This window comes from Chiloscyllium punctatum, chromosome 38 (assembly GCF_047496795.1).
Source record: "Chiloscyllium punctatum isolate Juve2018m chromosome 38, sChiPun1.3, whole genome shotgun sequence".
In the NCBI taxonomy this organism is placed as follows: Eukaryota; Metazoa; Chordata; class Chondrichthyes; order Orectolobiformes; family Hemiscylliidae; genus Chiloscyllium; species Chiloscyllium punctatum.
In genome coordinates this window covers 28,133,718-28,152,682 of record NC_092776.1, presented here as the reverse complement: position 1 = coordinate 28,152,682, position 18,965 = coordinate 28,133,718, and the positions used below count along the sequence as shown (strand labels likewise).

General features: G+C 36.4%; 1 protein-coding gene across 11 annotated transcripts in view; it reads left to right on the top strand.

Moving 5' to 3' along the window:
• LOC140463477 (arginyl-tRNA--protein transferase 1) overlaps positions 1-18,965 on the top strand; it is a 219,889-nt gene that overhangs the window by 175,099 nt on the left and 25,825 nt on the right. For all 11 annotated transcript variants that reach the window (XM_072557481.1, XM_072557479.1, XM_072557487.1 and 8 more), the window contains one exon: positions 13,563-13,683. In XM_072557481.1, the coding sequence (XP_072413582.1) occupies positions 13,563-13,683 (121 nt within the window). The remainder of the gene's footprint in view (positions 1-13,562; positions 13,684-18,965) is intronic.

Sequence of the window (18,965 nt, the reverse complement as noted above, 5' to 3'; positions counted from 1 at the left end):
GTATATTCAATGTCTAAGTTTTATTAGAAAAGCTCAGCAGTTGTGGCAGCATCTGTGAAGAGAAATCAAAGTTAACATTTCAGGATTCTGTGGAAGGGTCACTGGACTCGAAATGTTAATTTTGATTTCTCTTCACAGATGCTGCCAGACCCGTTGAGTTTTTCCAGTAACTTGTTTTTGTTTCTGACTTACAGCATCTGCAGTTCTATCAGTTCAAGTTTTTGAATTTTTTTTTCAGAATTAGCAAGTAATAAAGTTGCTCTTCCTTGAGTAAACCTTATAATTGGGTCTTTATTGTTTCTGGTGAAGTAGTTTGTTGCATTTTGATGGAACTGAAGTACAGCTTATGTTATGAAGAATTTAAAACATCTCCTTTTCTGCTGACATGGGAGGTTGAAAAGAGTAAAGTTGATTTACCCCCCCTCACTTGGTTGTAATGCTCATTTTTATTTCTAATCTATGTCTCAAGATCAAACTGTATGATCCACCTAACTGCTAAGTCCTGATATCTCAGGAGGAAAGTCGTGTTTGATGTTTGAGATGGCCCACATTGTAAGCCAGTTCTTCCAGAAAAAGAGAAAGAAATTCAGCAGGCTTGAGTTATTTGGCACTAATGACGTATGCATTCATCCATATTATGCTGTAATTGAGTATCTCAATGAAATATTTCAACAACATTTATTGTCCAAATTAATAGACAGCATGATCAACTGGGGATGTTAGTATAGATTTGAGAAACTGAAACCCATCTCTGGTTGTCATTCAAGGAGAGAAAATTGTAAGGAACTATTGGCAGTGTAGATGCTTGTTGCTTAGATTACATTCCCTACAGTGTGGAAACAGGCTCTTCGGCCCAACAAGTCCACACTGACAACATTTCCCTCTGACTAAAGCACTTAATGCTATGGGCAATTTAGCATGGCCAATTCACCAGGCCTGCACATCTTTGGACTGTGGAAGGAAACCAGAGCACCCGGCGGAAACCTACGCAGATATGGGAAGAATGTGCAAACTCCACACAGACAGTCGTCCGAGGCTGGAATCGAGCCTGGGTCCCTGGTGCTGTGAGGCAGCAGTTCTAACCACTGAGCCACGTGCCACCCCTTGTTCTTCACTAGGTTTTCTTTTTAATTAGTGAAGTTTGCTGGCAGTTATCAAATACAAGCCCAAGTTTTTGTCATGACACCTGTGGCAAACATGGCTGAATATCTCTTTTTCACCTTGGTGGGATGGGATGAGTCCATTGTTCTTGCAAGAGCATTTCATGAAGACAACTGACCATTTATCAGATTTTAGATTCTGTGGAACCCAGAGTGTGGAGAATAGACCAGATAAGAACAGATTTGTTCTTGGTGCATTTCTTTTGGATAGCCAAGGTAACCCTTTGGAAGAGCTGAGGTACCATTCTGGATATGTCCCAGGACACCTCTGGGGTGGTTTCAGGGATCCTTTATGTGGGAAAGAATGAATCATGTACCCCTTGGGATTATTTACTGTGGAGAAAATTGTGCATAAAAGGTGCAAAGACCCCTTGGATGTGACAAGGTCTTTTTTAAAAACAAATGAGAGTGTTTTTCTCAACAGAATGTAGTCTGCAAAATAGAATTTTCAGTGATAAATGCTGGGATGTCCACACTGTCCACCTCAGATCATTAGGCCAATGGGCTGAGGAATGGCAAATGGAGTTAAATTTATATAAATGTGAGGTATGGCATTTTGGTAAAACGACCAAGGGCAGGATTTACACAATTGATGGTAGGGCCTTGTGTAATGTTGTCAAACAGAGAGACCTAGGGGTTCAGGTAGACAGTCCTTTGAAAGTTGCTGCCTTCATCTCTCAAACTGTTGAGTATAGGAGTATAGGATGTCATGTAAAAGTTGTACAGGACTTTGGTGAGGCCACTTTTGGAGTACTGTATACAGTTCTGTTCGCTCTGCTATTGGAAGGATATTATTAAATCGGAGAGGGTTTAAAAAAGATTGACCAGGATGTTGCCAGAACTGGAGAATTTGAGTTATAAGGATAGGCTGGGACTTCTTTCACTGGAGCACAGGAAGTTGGGGGATAACCTTATAGTTATTTATAACATCATGATAGGCACAGATAAGGTAAATAGCAAAGATCTTTTCCTTAGGGTGGGTGAGTTCAAAGCAAGGGGACATATTTTAAGGTGGGAGGAGAAAGATTAAAAGGGATCTGAGGGGCAGCATTTTCACACAGTGGATGGTTCTTGTGTGGTATGAACTGCTAGAGGAAGTGGTAGAAGCACATGCAGGTACAACATCTAAAAGGCATTTGGATAGGGCTGGAATAAGAAAGGTTTAGAGAGATATGGGTGAAACGCAGGCAAGTGAAACTACTTTAGTTTGGGTATGTGGTCATTATAGACTAGTTGGATCGAAGGGTGTTTTTTTGTCCCTGCTGTACGAATTTGACTCTATAACAGGTATCCTCCTCAGTTTGTCCTAGGTCACCTGGCCGGACCTCCAGTCCTGCACCCCTAAATTGCAAATGGAGAGAGTGGTTCGTCATTTTTAAAGTGAGGGTGAAAGAGCCAGGATTCTTCCTAGTTAAAAAAAAAAATCAGGAGTGTAATGTGTAGTGCCAATGATGTATTTATTATCTTCTGAACAATGCTGAAATATTGTTAGCTAACCAGAAGGAAATGAATATTCCCTGTGATCAAACTACTGCATAAAGTAACACTTTGAGCATTTTAAAAAAATTTTGTCTAGAATCCTCGGATATTGGTACTGATGCAAAACTCTAGAGATAGCAGTCCATTTCTCTACCTTTTGTGTGGAAACAGCAGTCCATTTCTCTACTTTCTGTGTAGAAATAACAGTCCATCTTTCTACTTTTTGTGCTTCACATATCTTCTAGTCAAACCGGTATGCTGCCGAACCACTGATGTCACGGAGTACTTTTTCCCTGACTTGGGAGAATGGTGACTTTCATACCTTACAGTCTGTTGCCTGTTATTCTTTAAATTTCAGTGTAAACAAATAGTAAAATCTAATGTATTTCAGCTCCTATAAACCTGTCACTGCTTTTCATCACTTGGCTGGATTGCAGGCCTTAAAACATAACTGGGAATGCAAGTAGACTAAATAATTGTGTTATTTATAATTCCATGTGGGCTGGATTTGATTTTCTACTCTCAACTTTTGTCAGTTAAATCACTTTATAACTTTTCTGAAAAGATGGTGTCATTTGTGCTCATTGTGTAGACATAAGTATTAATATGTGACGATATGCATAATATTGTTAGTAATTTTAGTTTGACTTAGAATCTGTTAGTAAAATATAAAATATTTTTCACCATGCTTTTTTGATAACATCTAATCTGCAGCAGTTGGTCTAAAATCCAAAATATTACAAACATAAAATATTGGTTGATTATTAATCATTCCAATTAATTGTTTTGCTTTCTTTCGGTTTTTAAAAAACCTCAAATATGTTCTAACTAAATATCTTTAACTCTGGAGTTGCATTGCAGGGAAGTGGTATCATAACTTATTCATTATTTTTCTCCTTATTTTAATAGAATAGTTTATTCTTAGCAAAATATTTTATCTACTCAATTGTATAGAATTTTAAATAAATGTCATAAGATTGTACACTAGTATTGCATAGTGTGATTTCAGGGCATTTTGAGTTTAGTTATCGAAAAATGACATACTTATTTTGAGAAAAGAATATGATTGGAGAAGAACATATGTGCAGTGGTTGGAGCAAGGGATGAGAGCAAACACCAAAGGAACTGAGCTAAGTAGGTTTCAGAATTTTAAAGGAGAATAAGGTGAGCATTTGCCTCAGGAGGGAGAATGACAGCAATTGGAAATTAAATAGGCATGGAAAGAATATTAACAAATTACCATAAATGTGAAAAATGAGCTTAAGAACAGGCAGTCATGTCATTTTTGAGGTAATAATAGAATAATTGTGGATATGGCCACATAATTGCTTTTGAGAGTTTGTTGTCTAGTTAGCTGATTTATAATGCCTCACAATGCAGTTGAGTTCTTTGAGCATACAAAGGGATGCAGGCTGCGTCATGCATAGAGATCTGAGATTATTTAACTCTGGTATTAGGTTCCATGTTTGCTAGTTTGTCCATGAAGTACTAGGACACTCCTCATGTATTTTGTTAAGTTGGGAGTTGAAGGTGGAGTAAAGAAACAGGAAGTTTGCTTTTAAAATTGTATGACAAATTGAAATTGAGTTTTTAGTGAATAATAAATTGAGTCTTTATGATTTATATAATGTAGTGGGTAGGAGAAACTGCTTTGACAGCTATGTTTCTGAAATGCTATCTGTTCAGTCTGTGGCTGTTTCCTGGATCAGCTTTATACTTTTTCAAATGTCATTTTGTGTACCAATTTAATGTTTGACAATTAACTTGCAACACAATCTCTTTATGGATAAAAAAATGGCCATGCTGACTAATATAAAAAGGTCAGCAGAAATTAGAATCAAGAAGTCAAGAATAATGACCACATTTAATCCAAATGTATTTATTACTTATGGTCTTGCATTAGCACTGTTTGGTTTCCCACTGGAACTAAAACTATAGTCACCAACTCCGCTGGATAAATGTCTGTGTGTATATATGTATATATTTATGTATATTTAAAATATATGCAGGGTATGTTAAGTGTACTTTGTAGTTGTAACTAAAATATCTGCACATCTTCAAAAAAGATCAACCTACATTTAAAGCACTTCAAACTGTACATAAAGGAAATCTAGAATGGATGTATTCAGGAACTGAAAATGCTGACTGGACAATACCCAATGATCCTAAGTGGTCATAAAAAGCAAAATACTTCTCTCCTCAGATGTTGTCTGACCTGTTTTCTGGATTCATCTCGAGCTGTTGTTATGCTATTGCTTTAAATACGAAAGCAATGTCAGTTCTTTTGCATGACTTAGGATCTTCCTGAGTTAGTAGGAGAATAAATCTCGTAATCCAATGTAATTTAACTATCATTGGGAGTCTTTTGAATTTGCTGAGTCAGTTCACCAATTAGATAGTGTGGCATAAGGCCTTCCAAACCCTGGTGCAACTTCTGAGGATATCACAGAGCTACACATCTTTGAAGATAGATTAATCCTTATCTGAAGAAACAATAAGTCAGAACTATTTTATATGATTACCATGTATAATAGAATTTATTATTAATGAACTTTATAATGAAGTGTGATTCTGAATTCAAAGCTTGTGGATGTTACTTGAATTTGCTTTCTCTTTGCTAAGTCTGTCTCAAACTGTGGCATCAAATTGCATTATAAAATATGGTGCCTGGAAGATCATGACAGCAGTGAAGATCAAGAAATGGACCCAAGATCATCTGGAGTAGGGAAAAATTCAAAAAGAGACTTTTTTTTAGGATATTATCAATACAACTTGAAGACCAACTAGTAATTCACCAGCCGATCAGCTGCTGTGAGGAAAGAAATCTAAATAGAAAACTCAACCAGAACAAGTCTCAAAGAGCCTTTTACAGTCAGAAATAAATGACTTAATACACAAACATATTATTATAAAGATGCATTTACTAAGGTCTGTAAAAGGTGTGAACTTTCAGTCAGAGAATAATTGGACCTGGGAGTGCAGAAGTAATGGTCTCAGTTTTAAAATCAAGCATTTCTGGTTCCATCATGAATTCCTTTGTCATTTTATAATGAAAATAACTTATGTATACTTGTCATGTAATTATGGTGTCCAGTCAATGATAATAGTGCATTGATTTCCCTTGAGAATGGAGTTGGGGAGGGAAGTGTGTAAATATAATTTCCATAAACTGTTTCCATTGTAAATGTGGACTTGGTAAGTTTTCATGGAAAAGTTTGTGCAAACAAAGGATTAAGATGGATATGTAAGTACTTCATTCCTGTTTTGCTCTATTCCTCCATTTTGGAGGAGCATCTAGATTAATCACAAGTTCCAGTTGCAAAATGGGATTGTATAGTGATTTTATTTCTTCTTCTTATAAGTAACTCTATTTAAATAATGAGGTTCTAACCTCATTGATAAAAGACTATCCTGACTTGAACACCTCTGAAGGATTCAGCAGTCAGTGGTAATAGCATATAGTTTGTTTTTGTATTAACATTTTTATTATCTGTTTCATTAGTTTTTTGTTTCATTGCTTTGAAGCAATACTTTTGTTGAATTCAAAAAAAAATTATTAATTGGAGAATGCACCTCAAATATGTCTGTCCTCAACTTGTTCGTAATGTTTAAGCATTTATAACCATTGTATGTGAAACACAATGAGTGTCAATAGTTCAGTGTGATGTTACAAAATGATACCAACTATTGATCTATTCATACAGGAAATGAATTCTCAAACTTTTAAGCTTTAATTGCTGAAATTGTGCCCTTCTGTAACCATAGTTCAATTTCATTATCCACAACTGGGCAGAATATATGTATATTTAAGGCTGAGATGTTTGATCAGTTGGGAAATCAAGGGTTACAGGGAAAGGGCAGGAAAGTGGACTTGAGGAAGTCAGATCAACCATGATCCTATTGAATAGCGGAGCAAGCTTTCGGGGCTGTATGGCCTCCTCTTCTTCCTATTTCTTACGGTCTAACTAGATTGTTCCCCTTCAATGCTGAATGGTACTACTGTCTCTATTCTTGGCCCATATTTTGCAGTAAAAATAAGACTGTTGTGTTTTTACAGTACCTTTAACATGGTAGACTGTCTCAAGACATTTTACAGGAGTGTTATTCAAACCATGAAGTGATGGCACTGTGGACATTCAGCCCATCATGTGTATGCAGAAATATTACACCAAGCAATGGAGATTTAAATAATTTAATTTGCATTGGATGATCTTGAGATTTTCTTGAAGGCTTCATAGTGGAATTTCAGTGGAGGCCTTGATACTGATCCTGTAGTCCATAAAATTTTCATAGATTTCAAAAGTCTTGAACACGCATGATTAGATATTCCTGAGGGAGATGATGGTAACTAATTTGCTAGCAGTGTCCATAGGCTCAACACTGTGAGTGAACAGGGCAGAGGTTATCAAGATTCGCTCCCAGAGGTTGCACTGGTAAGGAAGAAAATATAAGAGGGCAGTTCAAGTATCCGTTCCTATGGAGGCAGTTTTGAAAGTCTTAATGGGCCATTTGGAGGATCACATAAGAAGCACAACGGGAAACTGCTAGATATGTCAAGTCTGATATGGGAGTCTTAAGGTTAAGGAATGTTTTATGATTGGGATAAATCCATTACTCTTTCTCACCCCAGCTAATCCACTGGAATGGTCCTCATTTCTACACCCTTAAGCCAATGGATATGTGGTTTACATCTCTCCACCTGTTGTTTCACTTTCCACCTTAAGACGTTTCTTAAACTTTACCTCTTCTGACCTACTATCTCCATATGTGGCTCAGTATCATTATTATATTGTTGTACAATGCTCCAGTAAAGTTTTTTTTAAAGTTGCTATATAAGTTGTTAATGTCCGGATTTGGGAGAAGAGAGAAATGAAAGGAATCAGAATGACAAAAGAGAGAGGCTCAGAGGAGTTAAAAGGAAAGTTTGAAAAGGGGGATGAAAAAATGAAACTTGAGGAAAACTCAAGTTTCACAGAGTTGGTTATGCAGCATTTATTAGAAGAGAGATTTTGCTTGTATGTAAGAAATAAACGGGAGTCCATAAAGTTGGGATTGCACTCTTTCTGCAATATTGATGAACTGCTGCCCCAGTTCAGAGACAGGCATGATAGATAAATGAAGTGCAGAAGCTACATAAAAGACAGCACATCAACGATGCACTGGTGATGGTATTTTCATAGGAGTGAAGATCCAGAATTGGGCAGAATCAGTTACTCCTCAGAAACATTGGCAATTGTCATAAGATCCAGAAGCAGCAAAGAAAAGAATGTATGCTAAGGATCATGAATCTTGGGCCAGGAACCAGATTGTCAGTGAGGCTGAAGGCAAGTTGGCTAATCAGAGGCTTAGCAGGAAATAGTGGTGGAGAACCAAGCTAAATGTCAACCAAAGTCACTTTAAAATTTAGGAAACAGATCAGAGATGAGTTGCAGCTGAGTCTTATGCTGTAGCCCAGACTAGGGGGTGTGTAGTCTTGATCTCCAGATAAGACCAGAAATTTTGAAACAAAGTTTGAGAAAAAGATCTGCAAAGAAAGCAAGGAGCAGGCACGATCTAGAAGTGAGCAGTGATGGGTAAAGTTAGCGGTTAACTCGTAACTCAGGCTAAAATGTTAATTGTCAGAACCGGATGAAATTTAAGTTAGAAGAGAGGAGACTGGGCAGGAAGAGTAAAGGATGACAGTGGAAAGCCAAAGATATAGATGCAAAGTAAGGAACTCCCCAGGGATAAACTGCCCAGCAGTCATTTTGGAAGTATCCTGTCAATGCTCATGATTACTAAAGATTAAATTGAGCACAACTTGCGGAAGCCACACAGCATGAAAATCAGGAAACATGCTATCTGACTTGCCTTGCTCCTCCAGGCTTTCTATGTACAAAGCCTATAGCAAGTCTATGGATGAATGTAAGTCATGAATGACTTCCATTTATTATTTAGACCTTTCAGTTCATTCCTCCTTACTATCCTTCCAGGCATCCTCCTTGTCTTCAACTTGTATTTTCTCTGTCTGCTTAAATATCCCTGCAGATCTGCCCCCTTCTGCAGCCTAGTTGTCACCAAAACATCTGTTCCATTCTACTCCATCTTTTTGAAAAAGACGTCCATCAGGTATCTTGGTTGTTTTTAAAAAATGGTTTAATCACAGTTGAATAGAATTTGAAATGTACGCACAAACATTTTAAACATAGAAGCTTTCAGAAATATGTATTAAAATAATACAAGTAACTACAATTGGAAGAATAAATATTCTGAATACAGAAATTAAGGGAAGCCACTCAGAAGTAAAATAGATGTTCTGCTGTGGTACTGGGCACAAGCAAAGGACAGAGGAGATTTGGTTAGATAATGGAGATACGTTGAATGAAACAGAAAGCTTTAAAAAAGTTGTAAACAAAAAGAGTCTTGTGAGCATCTACATTATCCAAAAACCATAAAATTAGTATGGCCCACTCAGCAATACAAGTCCCTTTATTATTAGACAAATTACACAACCTTTATAGGTTTTTTTGATTTTAGGAATAATATATTGAAATCATTTTATTTATCTGTAACCAGCATCATAAGATCAATGTTATGCTGGGAATTGATTCATCAGAGTTATTTTTTGGATGCCAAAGAAATTTACCTAGAGACTGTACAAGTCTGAATAAACCATTGCAATTAGCAGAAATCATCACAAACAAGCACCAACCCTGGACTAATAACAACTTAAACTTAATGAACACTATCCTAAATATGCTGTTTGGAACTTAAATTGAATTGACTTCTTTCTCTTGATTTTATAATGGTTAACTTTAAAAGAAAGCATTTGCAGCCTCAGCCCAGATTGGATTTAGTGATCTATACTGTTCACCCTGTGTTGCCATTGTGTCCAGTTCCTGACTCCCAACAGCGTTAGTCAAAATAGACAGGTTTGGGTTACTTACTATAAGAGGCAAAGCATTCAACCAGAATATAATTGAGTCAATCTATATTAGTGTAATGAAATAAGTGAATGGGGCCACAAAGTCCTTGACTACATTTATCAAAAAGAATCTACTGGTGTCCTCTTTCACAGAAAAGACTGAATTTTAATAAATTGAGGCACTGCCTTGCTTCAAGATGAATTCAGCTGGAGTTTAATGAAATTCTTCTGCTTTATATTGCAATGTGTTCAAGCCAATGGAAACCATATTGAGAAAGTATTATATTTAAGTTTAATAAAAAAATTTCTTCAAGAATAACTGACGTAGAATCTATCTGGTGACAAGACTGTGATACAATGTAATCCACTTACAGTAATTCAGTTTTTGCAACACTTATTCATATTTCTGTTTTTGTAATGGGCCTGTTTTTCCAATAGGTTTCTATTTTGTTTGAATCAGTAGTTGCCATTCCTTATTATTAATTCTCATTTATTAAGGCTGACTAGAAAACTTCTGTTCATAGAATTGCATTTCTCTGTATTTTCACTGTTGACTATCTGGAAAAGAAACATGCTAAGACTAGAATCTAAAAATACTTTTTTGCATATTTTGGCTTTCCTCAGATCTGGGTAGCTGACACAGGTGCGGGTGGAATGTTCTTGACATGAATTGTGTTTAATGATTATCTCGAGCAAACTTTCAGTGTTTGTTAGAGAAATTGATTGTTTTCAAATTTTAAAAATTCAATCATAACTATATTAAAATATTTTGTATTGTTGTCAGGTACTTATCCAAAATCAATTCTTGAATGATCCATAGTTTCCTCCAGATGAGCAATGGTAAAATTAAAACTATTGCCTTCAGCTCCCAATAAAATTAAAACCGTTGTTTTCAGCCTCTGATTCCATTCTCTGTCCCACCCACTGTTTCGGGCTCAACCAGACTGCTCATTTTGAGCTGAGTTCCCAACCCATGTCTTCTTTATTATTAAGAAAGTGTACTTCCATGACTCTAACTTTGTCACCTCCACCGCTGACTAATCTGATGTTAAAATTTATATTTATGCCGTTGTCATCTCAAATCTTGATTATTCCAATTTTCTTCTGGCTGGTTTCATCTCCTCCACAGTGACTGTAAGTTTATGTTGTTTACCTTAGCCATTATTAAATTAATGTGCATGCACATTTTTCTGCCCAAAGAGGCAAATGCACTTACAATTCCCTATAAAGTGTGGTGTTTTTATCAAAATGCCATCGCATGCGATGACTGACTTAATTCTCTTAACTCAGTTTTATCATGAAGTCATTTGGTTTTGAGGTGTATCTGAGGAAAATTGAATCATGTTGGGATAAAACATATGAAACAAATTGAAAGTGAAATAAAATTGCTTTCTCATACAAGATGTATTTTTAACAGCAGTTGAGGAATAACCAACATTAAAGGGCCACCTTTGTACTGAACCCTGCTCTGTTTTCAGAGGATTACACTAATTCCTGTAGAAGAGTTTAAGCATGAATACAGTTATTCAACCTGAAAACTGAACACTGTGGTTCTGTTGTAACTGTTTTAGGCAGTGTGCCACTGTCTTCTAACTATAAACTTTTAGGCGCCAAGGAGATAAAGTGGCCTTTTCTCCCCCTCTCAAAATGCGAGTAACCTAAATTGCAGATCCATAGAAAAGAATTTCAAGATCAAAGCAGACCTTAAAGGAAGTTTGATAAAACTGTTTTATTGTCTTTGATGAGTCAAATGTTGCATTGCTTTCTGTTAAAATAGAAACTGGATGCAAAACATGAAATACCTCCTAACTGAAAACAGGTTTATTCATTTGTAGTGAAATATAATTCTTTCAAATTAAATTGTAAATCAATATATAGTGAATAATTTGATTGTGCTATGTTTGGAACAGACACTTTATTAGTTCATTCAGGATTCAAATTCTGAACTTTTCAGCTGCAAAATTTACCTGTTGAGTTCTTAATTATATACAGAACAATAAATACGAGGCCAGTAATATGATCAGATGGCACAAAGCACTATATCTGACCTTCTGCCAAGGAAATTACAGCTTTGAAGATATTTCTGTGTATCCACTGTTTTTGTAATGCATTTTTGGGCAGTATTTGGTATGATTACTGATGTTTAAGTATGAATTATATAATTGATTCTGTATAATAGCAAGATTATTAAAGTTTACAAAGTTTTCCTTCTTGCATGAATATAAACAAATAACATTTACAATATATTTTTATTTCAATTGCAATCAAATAATTTATTTTAAGTTCAAAGTTCATTTTATATTGTACTTGCTTTTAAAATCTTGTAGACCTGTCTGGCTGGTGGCAGTGTTGTAGCTGGTTTATTTTTGGCAAACTTACACATTCACTTGATGTTTTAGTGAATGTCTCTGCTTGAAACCCCTAAGTAAGGTACTAACACTGCTCTTAACATAGATTGTTTCACACTCCCTTTCGACAGCCTTCTGTTTCTGGATCTTTATCTTACTAGCATTAAACCACTCAGGATTTCTTTTCTCCTGCCATTACTGTTGTGGAGTCTGCTAAACTGCATCACTGCACTTACAGGCTTATTCTTCCTAACGGTCCGGTTTCCAGCTGCAAGAAACCTATATAATCATTAACCTTATGGATGATCCTGTCTTTCTAAAAAAGGACTATTGCAATCTGTCTCCCTGTCTTGTTGGAAACTTTGTTGTTTGGCAGCAGCCCAGTTATTTTCTGTCTTCTACTCTTTGAGGTGAATAAATCAGTGCTTTAAAAGCAAGGTTTTTCTTTCAAAGCCATCAGTTAAGTGCATGTAAACATAGTTCCAATGCCACTTCCAGAATGCAACAATGAAACTTAAACCATGTCCATCTGAACATAGATAATGTAGAAATCAAGCATAAAGCTATACATGGTTCTGTTCACATTAGAACCCAAATATCTGAAGAATAATATCATGAAACTTCATTAAATAGGAGAACATTTTACCCTTTAAAATTTGTAAGTGATTTAAATATTAGAAAGCAATTTGAACAAAGAAAGTGAAACAGCAAAATCTACACCATGTACAACATGAAACATCCATTATCAACAATCTGATTCTTGCAGAATGAATCTTTGCAAATTTGTTGACATTTCATCTTGTGCCCATTGACAGTTATGTATATTTGTATTCCAGTATGTGACATATTTCTATAACACATGCATAAAGCGAACATTTGAGAATTCCAAATTATGTGCCAATTTCCATCCAAGAGAACAGAGATCTCTATTAGCTTGGATAATTGGGATTCTCACTATGATTTTAAAACAATACAGCATAGTTTTCAGATAGCCAGATTTGAGACACTGAGTCTGTAGCTACAACAGAAAGGAGTGCTATTGTAGGAAGAAACTTTCTAACAATTTATATATAAAAAAAGTTGTTGTTGGATCTTTTATTTTTCCCATTCCTTTCTCCTCATTTATCAACCGTGTGCTCATTCCTGGCAGAGATGGCAGGCAAAGAACTGGCTTCTAATAATTTATTCCTCCAGCTGTTCACGTGTATGCTGTAAGATTTGAGAGAGAAGTTGGTGAGACTTTGTTCAGGTTTTCCTTTATTCCTTGCAAGACCTAGCTGACCACGTAAAGCTCCACTTGTTTTGGGAACCTGGAATGTCGTGAACTTTGTATGTAAATTATTTGCAGCTTTAAGTTTAAAAGAAAGTATCTTTTCTTTAAGTTAAGGTATCATGTACAATAACACCACACTAATAAAAATGCTACAGTTTAAAGATGCTTTAGTTTCATCCTCTTGTGTACAAGTTATTACAACCTATAGCTTTTGTATGTTTTAGTGCTTTTTTTCTCAGTTATTTGTAATACTTCACTGTATTTTGTTTTTCAAAATCACTTGGTTTTTGTGTAATTTTTCATCCAGGGCATGTTTTCCATACAGTGGGATAAATCGATTTTTCTTCTTAATATTGTGTAACTTATGGCCAGTGTTTTTTTTTGCTTTTGTTTCTTAGGGTCAATACCATCCATCTGATTTGCTGTGTCCAGAAACGTATGCCTGGGTACCTATTGAAAAGTGTTGGACAAAGTTAGACCAGTCTAAATACAGTCGTCTCAATGAAGACATAAATGCAGGTAGGTTACAGCCTAGTGGCATTGGTAAATCAAGCTACTATGGAGTATTATCTTCTTACTAACTTCACTGTTCTCATACCAAATAAATGAATAGTGCAATATTAATACTTATGAAGGAATTTAAATCTCTGTTTTGTTTGTCTGCATATAAATATTTTTGTAAATAATTTTATAGTGGATTTATTTACACCCACTTTGATATAGCAATGAAGTCTTCATAGAATCCCTACAGTGTGGAAACAGGCCCAACAAGTCCACACCGACCCTCCGAAGAGTAACCCACCCAGCCCCATTCCCCTACCCTATTACTCTACATTTCTCCTGACTAGTGTACCTAAGCTACACATCCCTGAACGCTATGGGCAACTCACGTAACCTGCACACCTTTGGACTGTGGATGTAATCCAAAGCACCTGGAGGAAGCCCACACAGACATGGGAATGTGCAAACTCCAATCAACTCAGACCGGAATCGAACCTGGGTCCCTGGCGCTGTGAAGCAGCAGTGCTAACCATTGAACCTTTATTGAATAGAGTTTATTCTTCATTCATTAATCCACAATCCATCTAGTTTTAAGTCTAGCAATTCCATTGGAAAATAACAGTTCATACACTTTATCAAATAACATAGTGTCATTTCATCTGAGATGAATAGGGCAGAACAGGTGGGGTGTCATAGCTTAAGTATGTGGGAATTCCTGGACAACCATAGAAATGACTTAAAAACTATAGGCCAGAATAGATCATTCAACCCTGGGAACCTACTCCACCATTCAATATGATTATGGCTGATCATCCATCTCAGTGCCAACTCTATCAACATTAAGTGTCTGCAGCTCAAGGACCTTTGGCTCAAACCTGTTTGGCTGGAGTCCGAGATGCAGACATTCCAGCACTGTGAGTCATCAGAGACGGGGAGAGTTATCTGGGCACTGAACAGGAGTCTTTCTGTCCTCCAGGCAGGGAGAATAGCAGTGAGCTATGTTGAGACAGCTCCCTAAGTTATGCTACTGTGAAATTTCATCATGAAATGACCAGAAGGACAAGTGAGCAGATATTTCAGATAATTAATGCCCTATAATTCATTATTTTCCTATGTGCACATTGTTTGCTGACAGTGGCATGGTCACTGCTACTTAGGGTGACTGTCACCTTCATGAAGACTGCCTTGCAGGTTATTAGAGACAGAGGGAAATGAGGGCGCGGTTTGTCCTCCTTAGCCCCACTAGATTGCCCACTGGGGTTTGCTTACATTATCCTTATGATTTCAATTTTTTTTGCTTGCTTTTCTGAGGCCTCAAAATGGAGATGCCCTACTTGAATCTGCAGTGCCTACTGTTCCTAGTGGGCTCATTACATCTTTAGAGTTGCTGGCCCTCTGATTAGACCAGTAGCATTTACATCCCCTCCACTGGCTTTACTTGAATCGTGAACATCGAGGCAACCAATTGCGAGACTTCTTTGTAAAGAATGCTGGGATGACTCCATCTGGTTCTGACTTTGGTGTCCCAAAGCCTGCAATAAACTTCAGCTTAGGTAAACTACTATTTTATAGGTGGCCAATGTTTAGGAGCAGGAATGTGTGACAAGTTAAAAAGAGACATGGCCAGTGTTTAGGGGCAGGAGTGTGTGACGATAACAGACTCCAAGATGTAGTGGACGGAGGCAACATCTGGCGGTTACAAGATACTTGCTGGATGGGTGGATGAAAATGAGCAGTGCATAACAAATTGACCATGGTGCAGAAAGCCCCACAAATGGTGTTACTAAAGACAACTGGAGAAATAAAAGAAAGACGGATATTTATTTGGTATAATTTGTGTCCTCAAGATATTCTAAAGCACTATAGCCAATTAAGTAACTCTGAAATGACTGCTATTTCGATATGTAAAATACGACACTCAATTTGTTCACTGCATACTGCTCCAAACAGTCATGTGGCGATGACCAGGTGATCTGTTTATGCAACTCTGATTGAAAGATAAACATTGTCCAGTACACTAGGGATAATTCCCTTGCACGTCTTTGAAATAGTGACATGGACTATTTTATGTCTGCCTCTAGAGAGACCAGTAACAGTGTGAAGAAATTGAAACTCTCAGCAATTACAGGAAGAACTATGCATAAGATTGTGTTTTAAACAAAAAGCTTTGTTTAACTGTCACACTTCACTGGGGTGGCATGTTGGAAATCAAGTCCTATTCCCAGAGTTGTCATAAAAGTTAAAAATGTTATCAAAGTACATACATTCCCCAATTTATCTGTTAGGTAGACCCAGGCTAACAAGAAGAAAAAGGACCTCATTTCTGGAATTAACAAGAACTGCAATTTTTACAAATAAACATATTCTGACCAGAGGTAAAATATATAACATACTGGTTAAAGCTCTATCCCCCGGAACGCACGGATACACGCATATCCATGCATGCAACACGTGCACACACACACTCTCACACTCACGCATACTCTCTCATTCACTCAGTCACACACACAGACACACAATGTTAAGCGTGGAAGGGTAAAAACTGGCAAAGTAATTCAATGGCCCCAGGCCACAGGTTTTGTTGAGATGATTGTTTTGCTTGCCAGGATATTCTGTTTTTAAATCTCTCTTCAGGTTCACTACACTCATTCCTACAAGTCACCAGCAATTGGTACAGTCCCTGTAAAGTCTCTTAGTTACTGATTAAAGGTCACAGTAACAGCAACTAGTGAGGCAACGGAAATTGGCTTTCTTCAGGCTTCTCGAGTAGAGAAAGGCATACCATTTACCTCTCTCTGCAGTCCAAAAGCTTCTGCCAGTATTATTCACACCGTCGAGCTGTTCAGCTACATGGAGCTAATTAGATAGTTGTCATGCTGATGGCCTTTTGTTGGAATAGAGAAGATTAAGAGCATACCCGATCATTGCTCAATTCAGCAAATGTAATGTACAGCACAGCGAACAAATGGTTCCCTTAAGATGCACATATGCACGTGACCTGGCAATCTTAGTGCAAAAATAACAAAAACCAGAGGGACCTATAGAAGCTATTTAAAATTTTGAATTAGATGCAATAATGAAAAGCCTATGTTCACTAGAGAGTAATTATTAATTACAATAAATATGCCATCACCAAGACTGTATGGGACAATAATTTAGCATCTTTTATAATGGATTGTTCGAACATGAAATGCCCTACAAAAAAAGTGCCAAACCATAATTTTCTGAAAGAGCCAAATCATTGGCTCTCTCTTAAAAAGCAGTAAAGAGACTTTAGACTGAATAGGCTCTAGTTTAACATTCTGTATTCTTTGATGTTAAAGGTGTGTTGAATTAATTTTTATTTTGTTCCCCTCATATCCTTCAATTTGTTCACTTGATTTGTGAGAAGAATTAAGAAATTTGATTTGTAATTATTAAACTCTGAGTTTACAATCAAATGCTTCTGTTTTTAACAGAAAATGAATGCAGTTTTCCAAATGCTGTAACACTATGTGGCCTAACACTATTTTTCTAATTTACTTTATTGTTACTGACTTCATTGGCAGTAATGTTTGAATTAGAAATCAAATTCTGCACATTACTTTCAAAAAGCAATGACAAAAGGCCCAGAATTTGTTGCAGTAATAACTATGAGCCTAACAGCATTTGCTGTTGTTAGAAGTCTGTCAGCAATTTCTGGCAACTGCATTTAGAATGAAATATAGAAATTCATATGAAATATGTTAGATATGCTGCTCCTCCGCAGAGTACATTGTTGAATGCAGTATTCAATGTCAGTGATGGTATAAACTAAGATATTGATAGAGCTGGCTATTTCTAAAAGTGAGAGAGTTCTGACTGTTGAACCACGTTGTTATTTCTGAGCAACCTTTTAGGTACTGAAAATACCTTTCTTTTAAACATGGTGTTTAATTCCTTTAGAAAGCAAATTAACTTTGCAGGTTTTAATTTTTTAACTGTATCTTTTAGTCTCTTTTACCATTATCTCATAATTGTAGCTATGTTCTCCAGTGTTTGTTTCACTTCTTTACATGGTGTACATGGAATTTCTGATCAATTTATTATGCATTCTGATTCATGTTTTGTGTGCCTCATTGGAGGTTCTTCAATCTGATTGTTTGAAGAGTCTTGCTGTTCCTTACGCTGTTCACAGATTCCCTAGTGTTGACACCATACAGAAACAAATACTTGATGACAGGAAAATATACTATCTAAAACCTGTCAAAATTGTGTGAATACCTGTTATGAAGGTGAATGATGAACACTGCTCTTTCATTACTAACAGGAAAACCTGAGACCATTAAATATATATTGCGTTTTGAGCACAGTTCTAATAAAATTTTGCAGTGATATCCAGCTCCAAGCACAGTCCAGAGATGTAGTTGCATAAACACTTCTGGACTTATTACAAATTGCAGTCATGCAAAAATAAAGGTGAAATATATAATCAGGTCCCAGCTAGTTTTAAACATTGAGGTCCTCTTGAGAAAGCCATCTGTTACTCATGGGTCTATTTAAGTTCTTGAAAATTGTATAAAAGTATGTGGAACTTTTATAGTGTAATGGGATTCCAAAAATAACTGCCTGGTTCTCAGAGCATCTAATGCATTGGTCAGGTATAGAGTTCTCATGCCTCTACACTTAATTCTGAATTCAAGAGCTGCTGATCATAAGCTATTTCTGATTTGCTGATCCCAGATTGGTAGTCATATTAACTGTTAATCTCAGTCAGTAACTGATTCTTATCAGTTAATTCAATCAAATATGTTTTATGAGCATTAAAATAATCAATATAGCCTACAGTCAGAGAATGGAAGTGACTATATAAACCACCTGAACTATTTTATAAAATATTAACCAGTAGTGGAATGACTTGATGTAGTTTCAATATCCAGTTGGTGTAGATCTTCTTACTTATCATTTCTTTCAACAAAGCAAATATTGTAACTTGAATGTTTTTCACAGTCGCATGTCCAGACTCCCTTGAGCTATGGCCTTTTTCTTTCTATCAAGTCCTTCTTATTTACTCTGTATGGTTCCAATTCATCAAACTGATACCGTTATTTGTTTTCCCCACCTGAAGACGAGCATTTCAGCTGAGAAAATAGACTTGAAATAATGAACTGCAGTAAAGCCCCAGACAATGGAAAAACACACTGAATAGAGAGCTTTATTGGATGTATTATTATTTATTGTTCCTAGAACTTGAAACTTTTCCTTTGGCATCTATAAGTTGAAGACAGCAGGTAGTGAAAAATTAATTATGAGATCCAGTCATCCATTCTGAATGCAAATCA